The sequence below is a fragment of the Bos grunniens genome, chromosome 8, assembly GCF_055505025.1.
Source record: "Bos grunniens cultivar Pamir isolate PY7600 chromosome 8, Bosgru_T2T1.0, whole genome shotgun sequence".
Classification (NCBI taxonomy): Eukaryota; Metazoa; Chordata; class Mammalia; order Artiodactyla; family Bovidae; genus Bos; species Bos grunniens.
Window position 1 is genome coordinate 36715092 of NC_141172.1, and position 12811 is coordinate 36727902.

Below are 12811 nucleotides of genomic sequence, written 5' to 3' on the forward strand. Positions count from 1 at the left end.
CAAGTATATTCTTATTGATTTATTCTTTAGTAAAGACAGAGCCACCATGCCATCATCACATTGAATAGGACATCAGTAATTTCACAGTATCACCTAATACCCAGCCCATTTTCAAAAATAACAATGGTTTTTTCGGACTTCCTTGGTGGCACAGTGGACAAGAGTCTGCCTGCCAATGCAGGGAACATGAGTTTGATCCCTGGCTGGAAAGATTCACCTGGCGAGGAGCAACTAAGCCCATGCATCACAACTTCTAAGGCTGCGCTGGTAGAGCCTGCAAGTCACAACTACTGAAGCCTGCATGCTCTGGGGCCCACGAGCACAACTACTGAGCCAGCGCGCTCCAACTACTGAAGCCTATCTGCTTAGAGCCTGTGCTCTGCAACGGAGAAGCCACCACAATGAGAAGCCCATGCACCACAACTAGAGAGTAGCCCCCACTCTGCAACTAGAGAAAGCCTGCATGCGGCAATGGAGACCCAGCACAGCCAAAAATATACTACTTTTTTAAAACATAAAGGGAAATTCTTGACTGGATCCTTCATATGGGGGAAAAAAGCAGTTTATAAAGAACATTACTGGGAAACTTAGGAATCTATGAACATAGTCTCTATATGAGATACTATTATATAAATGTTGAAAGTCACTCAGTCATGTCTGACTCTTTGCAACCCCATGGAGCATACAGTCCATGGAATTCTCCAGGCCAGAATACTGGAGTGAGTGGCCCTTCCCTTCTCCAGGGGATCTTCCCAACCCAGGGATGAAACCTAGGTCTCCCACATTGCAGGCAGATTCTTACCAGCTGAGCCACAAGGGAAGCCCAATATAAATCTTAAATTGCCTTATAACTGAAAGATTCATGCTGAAATAATTAAAGGTGAACTGTCATGATGTTTGTAACTCACTCTCAAATGTTACAGCAAAGGGACAGAGAGACAGAAACAAAGATAGAGTGACAGAGAAACAAAAAGCAAATGCAGCAAAATTAACCACTCGTGAATCCACGTAAAAGCATCAAGTGTTCACTGCATTACTTCAACTTTTTGGTAGGCAAGAAATTTTTCAAAATAAAGCAATGGAAAATGTAAAAAAGGTTTCAAAAGGAAAAAAATTTAATAGGATTTTAAGTATTGGGGGAGGCAAGAAGGGTAACATTATATCAAGCAGATTATGTTCTCATGAAAAATAACTGGAAAGACTGCAATGTGTATTTAAAAACAATTCCTCACAATTTGGGGGCAGTAAAAAAAAAAAAGAATATAAGTATGTTACAGGAAAGTAAATTAAAGTAAAGTCACTCAGTCGTGTCCGACTCTTTGCGACCCCATGAACTATAGCCTACCAAGCTCCTCTGTCTGGGATTTTCCAGGTGAGAGTACTGGAATGGGGTGCCATTTCCTTCTCCAGGGGATCTTCCCGACCCAGGGATAGAACCTGGGTCTCCAGCATTGCAGACAGATACTTTACCATCTGAGCCACAACACATATTAATACTACTTTTTTTCTTAAGGTGGTACTATTATGAATAATATTTCCTGTTTCCCAAGTATTTTTATAATGTACTTTTGCTTTTAAAAATTTTGAGTGTAATTTAAAGACTAACTGGATAACTACATACTATTTTACTGTTGAACAGTCTCAGGTATTTGTACAATTAGCTGGTTTCAATTTAAAACGCAGCAGCAGTAGCAATCACACTGATGTCTTTATTTCCTCTTGTCCTATGAGGAGTTATGGATCACACAAAGCACAACAAATAACTGCTTCTCAACCACCCGAAACGGTAACAAAAAGAGTAATATGAAATGACACCTTATAAGACCCACTGTAATGGAAATATACCTCATCATATATGCTCCCATTAATGTCTGCACCGTAAATGGGCGCCACAAAGGTTAAGTTCTTCCAGTACTTGCGCTCCAAATCTTCATAATCCAAGTATCTTGGGGTGCAGTACCTGGAAAAGGGAGAGGAAACAAAGCACAAACAGTAAAGACAATTTTAAGGTTTTCCCTACCCATCACCTTCTAAACAAAATTCTATCAAAATGAAAATACTGCATCCTCATGCTGTCAAATCTAACAAGTATATATGTAAACGTATTTATCATAGATCTCTCAAAGCTCTCCTAAATAATTCTATATAAAAACTTCTTTTTTTGATTAAAAAATACACTTCCATGAAAGTACCAACAACAGAAGCAAAAAGTTAGTTAAAACTCATTATTTTATCCTTCAAAACATTTTCTAAACTCTTTAACCAATTATACTATACTTGAACAATTTAAAATGTATTAAGTAGAGATTCCACTAAAATTTAGTGTAAATGAAATAAGCTATTTAATACTTGAAGGATGACTCTGGAAAGAAAAATTAGGAAAAAAAAAGAATGACTCTGAAAATGGGCACTAGAAGATGGAGAACAGAATACAATAAACAGTTTATAAGAAATTGGATAAAATTGCTTCTGTAATCTTGTTTTGGCATTGAACTTTTTATAAGAGTTCTTACAGAGTATGAAAGCAAACCAATCCAGTCTATGATTAAAGTTTTACATTCTCAATTGAGATCTGAAACAATACAACAACAACAAAAAAAAAAACCTCAAGATAAACTTGAATTAACTATCAAATGTTTAATTCCTTGGGAATAGCAATTATGCTCTATAACAGGAACTTCCTATAGAATAAAAGCTTCTTCAACTACCATCAAGTGCTTACTATGTCAAATACAGGTTGTTTTTTTTAAGATCATCCAAAGGACTCAATGTAATGCATACCCATCCAGGGAATTTAGACAATGATGTTTTTAGGTTGGATAGTGATTGGTTTGGTGGGGAAGTGGTGTTTCTAGATTAATGTTTTGATCTAAGACCTTAACTATCATATCAAAAAATTTTTTTAAGGTAATTTAATAATAACTGTACAGTTTCTAAATATATCCACAAATTCTTTGATACATCTCCCTTCAAGATATACAGCTTAATTCTCCTCCCCTTAAATATGGGCTGCACTTGGCATATAACAAATAGAACATGGCAGAAATGATAGTCAACAAACAGGTAATGAAAAGACAGTTTGTTTTCCATCTTGGTAACTTCTGGATCACTTGCTTCGGAAGAAGTTAGATGCCACACAACACAAGGAATAGCTCTTGCAGCAAGGAACTCAGGACTCCAGCCAACAGCCACATAAGGGAAGGAATCTTGGAAGAAAATCCTCTAGACACAGTCAAGTCTTCAGGTGACAGCAACCCCACCCAACGTGACTATAAATAACCTCATGCAAGGTCCTGAACCACAGCCACCCTGCTAAGCCACTCTTAGCCTCCTGACCTTTAGAAACTGAGATGTTAAATGTTTACTGATCTAAGATACTAAGGTTTGGGGTCATTCATTACATAGCAACAGGTGACTAATACAATAATGGTGGCCATTCAAGACATTCAAGGATTTTCCTTTCTTTTTTTTTTTAAACCATTTATTTGGCTGTGCCCAGCCTTAGTTACAGCATGTAGGATCTATTTCCCTGACCAGGGATTGAACCCAGGCCCCCAGCATTGAGAGCACAGTCTTAGCCATTGGACCACTAGGAAAATCCCCAAGGATTTTCTTTTTAAATTATTCTTCTAATATCTGTAACATATCATTTAAGACTTAAACATTATCACACACAGAAGAAATTGCCTAACAAAGAGGAGTCAAGCGTAGAAACAAAAACTCAAGGTAAAAGACAGGGACAAAAATCCATTTACAGATACTATGAATGAGATGATAAAATGAGGAACAATTTTTCTAGAAGGCAGACAACCACCTAAAAAACAGAAACAGTTAAATGGGAAATGAAATAGACTATGCAGAAGGCTCCCACTCTTCACAAGCTTCCATCTCCTTGGTTTCTTACCATATTCATCTACATCTTTGAAAGAAATAAAAACAGCACACTGAATCTACTCACTTGCCACTGTTGGCCAGCTGCCTGAACTCCTTCACTGTCATGGCTTTTTTCTGGATGTTGTACTGAGTGAACAGTCCTGACTGCCCTGTGACCATCTGCTGAATCGGAGCTGGAATAAGCAAGTTGTCAATGTCATCATAGCACTGCCTAGGCTTCCACTCCTTAGGAGGAATCACCTAAAAGTAAAATAATAAAATGTTATTTGGAAAACATTCCACATTGTTATTTAGCTCTCATGTTCCAGCAGAATACAAGAATTCCTCATCTTTTCTATGACAAACGTGTAAAAGAACTGTGGAGATTTACATTAAAGGAAATGATTTCACTCTCCCCAACATTTACCTTATGACATGACATTTTTAAACAAAATTTACTGAGTACTCACTATACCAAATACTGAACTTGCATTAATTATTTTTACTTGATATAGTTAACCTATTATCAAGGTAAAATGGAGAGATACACAGAAATAAAATAACTTGCCAAAGTTTAAATGCTGTTTGTATTATCATGAGAAAAATAAGTACTGTGCTTAGTTCAGCTGGTAAAGAATCCACACGCAATGCAGGAGACCCCAGTTTGATTCCTGGATTGGGAAGATCCCCTGAAGAAGGAATAGGCTACCCACTCCACTATTCTTCGGCTTCCCTGGTGACTCAGATGGTAAAGAATCCACCTGCAATGCAGGAGACCTGGGTTTGATCCCTGGGTTGGGAAGATCCGCTGGAGGAGGGCATGGCAACCCACTCCAGTATTCTTGCCTGGAGAATCCACATGGCAGGCTGGCAGGCTACAGTCCATGGAGTCGCAAAGAGTCACAATTGAGTGACTAAGCACAGCACAGTAGCAGTGCTTAGTCAAGATCATTTCTTTAAATACCTCTCATCAGTTCAGTTCAGTTCAGTCGCTCAGTCGTGTCCAACTTTTTGCGACCCCATGAATTGCAGCACGCCAGGCCTCCCTGTCCATCACCAACTCCCAGAGTTCACTCAGACTCACGTCCATCAAGTCAGTGATGCCATCCAGCCATCTCATCCTCTGGCGTCCCCTTCTCCTCCTGCCCCCAATCCCTCCCAGAATCAGTCTTTTCCAATGAGTCAACTCTTCGCATGAGGTAGCCAAAGGACTGGAGTTTCAGCTTCAGCATTATTCCCTCCAAAGAAATCCCAGGGCTGATCTTCAGAATGGACTGGTTGGGTCTCCTTGCAGTCCAAGGGACTCTCAAGAGTCTTCTCCAACACCACAGTTCAAAAGCATCAATTCTTCGGCGCTCAGCCTTCTTCACAGTCCAACTCTCACATCCATACATGACCACAGGAAAAACCATAGCCTTGACTAGACGGCTAAGTAAATATAGCAAATGAGAGTGGAATGCTAGTAAATGTTTAACAACTAACTTTCTGGGGAGATGGGGAAACCCTGATTCATAGCTTTGGCCTATTTCCTTGGTGTAACTACTCCTGCCACGGCAAATTTGAGCTCAGCAATGTGACATCACTGAATATGAGGTTGAAAAGACATGCACTCTCAATTCTCATGTGCCTGTATGAAGCAGCTCAGCACACCATTTTCCCTGAGTATTTAAACACTTAATTACTAACGATGAAAAGAGCATCAACAATAAGACCAAAAATACATATTCCTATGATTAAAAATTAGAAAGAACAAAGTTTTGAATTGAGTAATGGTTTATAGCTTTTATCTACCTTTAGAAGTTGTCTTAATTTTTTAAGACAAAGTTCTTTTAAAAATTCAATTGCAAAATACAGATAGCACACGTATAGAAAATGCACAATCATAAATATGTATCTCTGTGAGTTATTATAAAACAAACACCAGAGTATCCACTGTCACATGTGAGAAATAGGATACTGCTTGTACCCCCAGAGATCCTGGTACCCTTTTCTACACACATCCCCCTCTTGCTCACAAAGTGTTCACTATCATGGCACTTAGGTATTCATTTCCTTGTTGGGTTTTATAGTTTTATGTCTGTGTATGCAACCCTAACAAGATTTTTAAATGTATAAAAATGTAAGCATACATATACAAATGTGTGTGTGTGTGTGTACACACACACACACTCCTTATCTTTTCTATTTTACTCGATATTTTTGTGAGATTCAAACACGATAACCTAGGTTGCTGGAGTTTGTTGGTTTTCATTCCTACTTAGTATGCCTTTGTATGAATATTTATGTTAAGAAATAACTATTTCGTGATCACTTGTTTTTTTCTAATTATCGGCAACTGCAAACAATACTGCTATTAATATAGATGCATGCACCTTCTGCAGCATGTGAGCACACAGTTCTCTAAAATACACACCCATGCAGAGATCCTAACAGTGAAATTGCTGTGACACAGGATATGCACAGATCAAATTTAATCATTATTACCAAACTTCTGCCAAAGTGATTGTACCATTTCACAGTCCCACCAGCAATGTGTGAAAAGTCCCTATTGCTCCACATCTTCATTATCACTTTGTAGTGCTGATCTGGTAAACGTGTAATGGTACTCAAGTAGGTATTTGATTAGCATCTTCTGGTAACTAAAGAAATCTCTTCATATATTCATTGACCCTATAGATATCCTTTTTCAAAAAAGTATTTATTTAAGCCTCTTGCCCATTTTACTATTGCATTGTCAGCCCTTTTTTTTTATTAATGTATAGAATTCTGCATAGAGTCTGGTTATTCTTGAGTGTGTACATTTGCAAGTACCTATATATATACGTGTGTGTGTACATATATCAGATATCTTTTCTTACCCTGAAACTTGCCCTTCAACCTCCTTAACTGTTCCATTCAGTTCATTCGCTCAGTTGTGTCTGACTCTGCAACTCCATGGACTGCAGCACACCAGGCCTCTCTGTCCATCACCAACTCCCGGAGCTTACTCACACTCATGTCCATTGAGTTGGTGATGCCATCCAACCATCTCATCCTCTGTCATCTCCTTTTCCTCCTGCCTTCAATCTTTCCCAGCATCAGGGTCTTTTCCAGTGAGTTGGTTCTTCATATCAGGTGGCCAAAGTATTGGAGTTTCAGTTTCACCATCAGTCCTTCCAATGAATATTCAGGAATGATTTCCTTTAGGATGGACTGGTTGGATCTCCTTGCAGTCCGAGGGACTCTCAAGAGTCTTCTCCAACACCACAGTTCAAAAGCATCAATTCTTCGGCACTCAGCTTTCTTTATAGTCCAACTCTCACATCCATACATGACTACTGGAAAAACCATAGCCTTGACTAGATGGACCTTTGTTGACAAAGTAATGTCTCTGCTTTTTAATATGCTGTCTAGGTTGGTCATAACTTTTCTTCCAAGGAGCAAGTGTCTTTTAATTTCATGGCTGCAGTCACCATGTGCAGTGATTTTGGAGCCCAAGAAAATAAAGTCTGTCACTGTTTCCACTGGTTCCCCATCTATTTGCCATGAAGTGATGGGGCCAGATGCCATGATCTTAGTTTTCTGAATGTTTAGTTTTAAGACAACTTTTTCACTCTCCTCTTTCACCTTCATCAAGAGGCTCTTCTTTAGTTTAGTTCTCCTTAACTGTATCTTTTGATAAATATAAGTTCTTCATTTTAATATGGGCTTGCCTGATAGCTCAGTTGGTAAAGAATCCACCCGCAATGCAAGAGATCCTGGGTCAATTCCTGGGTCAGGAAGATCCATTGGAGAAGGGAGAGGCTACCCACTCCAGTATTCTTGGGCTTCCCTTGTGGCTCAGCTGGTAAAGAATCCACCTGCAATGCAGGAGACCTGGATTCGATCCCTGGATTGGGAAGATTCCCCTAGAGAAGGGAAAGGCTACCCACTCCAATATTCTGGCCTGCAGAATTCCATGGTCTGTATAGTCCATGGGATCACAAAGAGTCATACATTTTAATATAATCCAATTTCTTCATTTTTGCCTTGATCTTCTGTTTAAAAAAATATAATTCCCTAGTTGAGAGAATGCATACATTCTATTTTGTGTTCTAAGAGCTTTAAGATTTTGTCTTTCACATTTGTATCTACACTGCACCTGCAACTGACTTTTGTGAAAGGTTCTGAGTTAGGCTTCATCAGATAAGAAAACCTGGAGTCAGGGAATGTGTGACTTGGCCAATGTTACACAATCGATAAATGGCTTGTTGTTATTGTTCAGTCACGAAGTCAGGTCCGACTCTTTGCGATCCCATGAAGCGCAGCATGCTAGGCTTCTCTGTCCAACACTACCTCCCTGAGTTTGCTCAAACCCACAACCATTGAGTCAGTGATGCCATCCAACAATCTCAAGCTCTGTTGCCCTTCTCCTCTTGCCCTCAATTTTTCCCAGCATCAGGGTCTTTTCCAATGAGTCAGCTCTTCACATCAAGTGGCCAAAGTATCGGAGTTTCAGTTTCACCATCATTCCTTCCAGTGAATATTCAAGACTGAGTTCCTTTAGGATGGACTGGTTGGATGTCCTTGCAGTCCAAGGGACTCTCAGGAGTCTTCTACAGCACCACGGTTTAAAAGCATCAATTCTTCAGCGTTCAGCCTTCTTTATGGTCCAACTCTCACATCCATACTTGACTACTGGAAAAACCACAGCTTTGAATACATGGACCTTTGTCTGCAAAGTGATGTCTCTGCTTTTTATTTTTTTTTTATTTATTTTTGTGTGTGTGTCTCTGCTTTTTAATACACTGTCTAGGTTTGTCATAGCTATTCATCCAAAAAGCAAGTGTCTTTTAATTTTGTGGCTGCAGTCACCGCACACATTGATTTTGGAGCCCAAGAAAATGAAATCTGACACTGTTTCCACATTTTCCCCATCCATGTACCATGAAGGGATAAGACTGTGTGCCATGACCTTAGTTTTCTGAATGTTGAGTTTTAAGCCAGCTTTTTCACTCTCCTCTTTCATCTTCATCAAGAGACCCTTTAGTTCCTCTTCACTTTCTGCCAATAAATGAATATTAACTCAAAAAAGAGATTGGGGAATCTTTAAACTCTAAGCTTAATTTAATTTTCATCAGCAATAAGGTAATATTACACATTTGATTTTTCTCTAAGGTATGCTGGTTTAAAATGGCACCAGAGATAATCACACTTTACACTACTAAGAACACATACTCAATATTTTAAGAATGCGGACAACCGTCCCAAACGGATAAACATACTTACACTCTCTTGATCATATTCTGAAAGGGCAAAGGATAATAATGAAGAATTTTATAAATACTAACTTTTTCTTCATCAGAAATGAAAGTGTTTATTCAAAAAAATAAAGCACATATTTATTCGGGCTCCTGCTTGGAAATATATCTACAATCAAAACCAACATTATATTTAGAGTTAAATATTTTCCAGTGTTGTAAAAAACAGGCAGTTGTTCATCCCAAAAACACTGTGTAGCAAATTTTCTTCTCTAAAGTTAAATAACACAATACATTTACAAAAATCTAAATATTATCTTCATAATTATTCTGAGCTTGTATTCATTTACTCCAATTAAAGTTTAAAGTGTTCAGACAGAACTTTAAAAATCAGTAAGTTCAGGCCTATGACAAAAATTTTATTTTTCAACTATAATTTAAAATCTTAACACACCATATTTTCTCACATAGGAAATGGAAGCACAATATATAATACTTAGGACTTTAAAATACTCAAAAGTTAAACTTTTACTTGTAAGGGCTCAAAAGGAAGGAAATCCATTTCTCCTGACGTTTACCTTCCTGATTATATCAAAATAGAAATATATGTTTTATATTAATATTTCCCCAGCCCCAGCTTGGGCCCTATACAAGTAAAAATTATCTAACTGAAATCTGTATTTGCATTACTGATCTTGAACTCTGTTGCCATTACTACCACCGACCAACTGAGAAAGGGGCACGAGGAGGAAGGCAGTGCTTCTCCCATCTTTCTGCACCTATGGACACAGACGGCTATCTGCCACCTCCACACTACTCTTGAAGCTCTCTACTCTAGACGATAACCTCAGGCCCAGGACAGAGTATGTCCATAATACTGCTGTGGAAGAATTTGGCCATTCGTCATGTAATAATGTTTCCTTATAACCTTTCTCCACAAAAACGTACAAGTTTCACATTTAAGGACACTGTCATTTTTCACTTTCCCAATTAGACCAACAACTCTAGGTAGAAAGTTAGGGTATCAAACCTCTCACTCGGGGGGGGGGGGGGAGGCGGGGGCAGGGGGAACATTAAATAAGTATAAATCTAAAAACTGTTACCAACCAAGGCAGACTGTAATCTGAAGCCAAAGTCACTATTCAACCACTTTGTTCAAACCAATCAAATTGATCTTAATCAAAAATTAAGACCAATTCATTAAATGATGCATTAACAAAGAATTTCACAGATGGCTCTGTTCCCCAGGGCTAGCCCTCAAAACAAATATCAACATTAATGCAGTTTTAATGTATACAATTTCATTTTATTTGGTGCAGTTTTATATATTTGCTATTGCTGCAACTTCCAGAAGAAGGGTGAAACTGAGGTGAAAAAAGTAGGTGAAACTGAGTCTTTGTGACCTGATGTAAAAGATGGCAAGTGACTAAAAAAACCGTTCATTGTATTCCTAGTATAAGTAAAAGGAAATTACTGTATATCAAATCACTATCTCCATCTTTGCCAATGAGTCTCACTTGATAAAGAACATCTGGACTCAGGCTGGTGTCTGGTTCAACACTCAGAAAATTAACTGTAGTTCTCATTAACTCCGCTCTGTCAGAGAATGTCCACAGGGGCATAGACATCCTCTCTGTACTCCAGCTCCCTCATGGGGGTAGCTGCCAATTTCTTTTCTAATGTTACTAAACGTGCCCTGGCCATGGGACGTTCACTAATCCCAAGGGAACACAGTAAGGTATACATTTTCAGGGAACAAAGAGGGAGAGCTACAGGACAAAGGGCTGCATTCAGAGTCCAGATAAGAGGACAGCCACCCAGCTCCCTGCTGCCCAAATAAAGCCCAAACCTTGCTAGCTGGTTCATTTTATGATCAAAAATTTTTGTGCCAAATGATTCTGAAATACCATTCTCTTCTCTTCAACTTAAACATGCTTTTCTTCTCCTCAAAGATAACCTGCAAGTGTTAAGGTTCCAAAATTGGGATCTTTGAAAGCTAACCTAATGAACAGATTAAACTAAGGATAGCATATCTGAGAAATTCACTATAAACTTTTATCTTCTTTTTGTCTGTCTCACCCACCCCTAATCCACTCAGCTTAATATCCCTGAATTTTAAACCTTATCCAGCAGTGACTTGAACTACACAGAAAAAAATAACAGACTGCAAGGCACAGACGCCAGAACAGTCCAACACTACAAACAGCTGCATCCAGATACAGGAGGAAGACTTGAACACCGAGCCCTGCAAGCCTGGAAGTTCGTTCTGCAGCTCCTCTCAGTGCTCCTGGACCCAGCACGGAGATGGGGCTTCAAGGAGAACCATGATGAGCCACAGTAGGGAAGGCTCTGCTGGAGCTCAGGAATTTATGTGATGTTGACATGTCCACAGAAATCCGTATTATAAACTTAACATTTAGAACAATAATAAAATTAAGCAAGTACCAAGAAAATCTATTCCAAAGAAAATTTTAAATTGAAATAGATTTCCATCACAGAAAGATACACTAATCTCAGGTTAAGGTCAAACCTAGACAACCTCTTTTTCAAAGTTCTAACTCTGCAGCTACAGGACAACCGTGCAACGCAATCCTCAGCTCCTTAGCCCTCACTGCCTGTTATCCTGAGCAAGTCACAACTACCCCTGACAGCACTCCTTGATTCTGCTCTCCTCCCCCTTAAATTCATTCTTCATGTAGAAGCCACTGTGATCTTTTCAAAATTATATCACAAAACAAAACAAATAAACAGGGAATTCCCTGGCAGTCCAATGGTTGGGACTCAGCACTTTAAATGCTAGGATCTTGGGTTCCATCCTTGGTCAGGGAATTAAGATCCCGCAAGCCACACAGAGTGGCCAACAAACAAGCAGCCACCGGGTCCACCTGCCCTCTGCTTTAAGCCTATTAACGCTTCCCACTGCACTTAGAATAAAATGCCCCATGCCTTACTATCACTGGACAAGCTGTAATGAAGCTCAGGTCAGCTTCCAGGACTCTGGACTTAATATTCTATCTCCACATCTTAAAAAGACTTTCATTTATATATCCTTTAGATCTCTGCTTTCATCTCACCCCTAAAATGCCATCATTAGTATATTAGCTTCCAGAGGGCAGGGATTTTGTTCTGTCCCCTCACCTCCCCCCACCACACACACACACATCCAGCATCTGACATAGGGCCTGGCACAGAGTATGCATTCTCCACATGTGATGAACAAATAACTAAAAAGAAAATAGAATAGGCAAATCCATAGAGAAAGGAAGCAGATTAGCGGTTGCCAAGAGGCAGGGGGTAGGGGATAGCAGGGAATAGAGAATGGCTGCTGAAGGGTAGAGTTTATTGGGGCGGGGCGGGCGGGGGGGGCTGAAAATGTTCTGGAATTAGGTAGTGATGGTGGATGCACAACTCTGTGAATATACGCTCCCCCCCCAAAAAAAACCAACACTGAATTGCACACTTTAAATGGGTGAATTATATGGTATGTGAACTGTATGGTGTGTGAATTATGTCTAATAAATCTGTTATATTTTAAAACAGAAAGAATGAAGAAGGGAAGGAGGAAGAGAAAGCAGGGAGCAGCAGGGACAAAGAGGAAGAGAAGGGTAGAGGGAGCAGAGCAGTACTCAGGCTTCAGGTTAGTACCTGCACTCTGTGAGCAACTAATGAAATCTATGAATACGCTCACATTTCTGAAACCCTTACACGGGTCTCTATGG

At 39.3% G+C, this 12811-nt stretch overlaps 1 protein-coding gene across 11 annotated transcripts in view; it reads right to left on the reverse strand.

Moving 5' to 3' along the window:
• Positions 1 to 12811, reverse strand: part of KDM4C (lysine demethylase 4C) — a 411074-nt gene that overhangs the window by 366017 nt on the left and 32246 nt on the right. For all 11 annotated transcript variants that reach the window (XM_086415154.1, XM_086415158.1, XM_086415157.1 and 8 more), the window contains 2 exons: positions 3959 to 4134; positions 1846 to 1960 (listed from right to left, as the gene is read on the reverse strand). In XM_086415154.1, coding sequence (XP_086271280.1) covers positions 1846 to 1960; positions 3959 to 4134 — 291 coding nt within the window. The remainder of the gene's footprint in view (positions 1 to 1845; positions 1961 to 3958; positions 4135 to 12811) is intronic.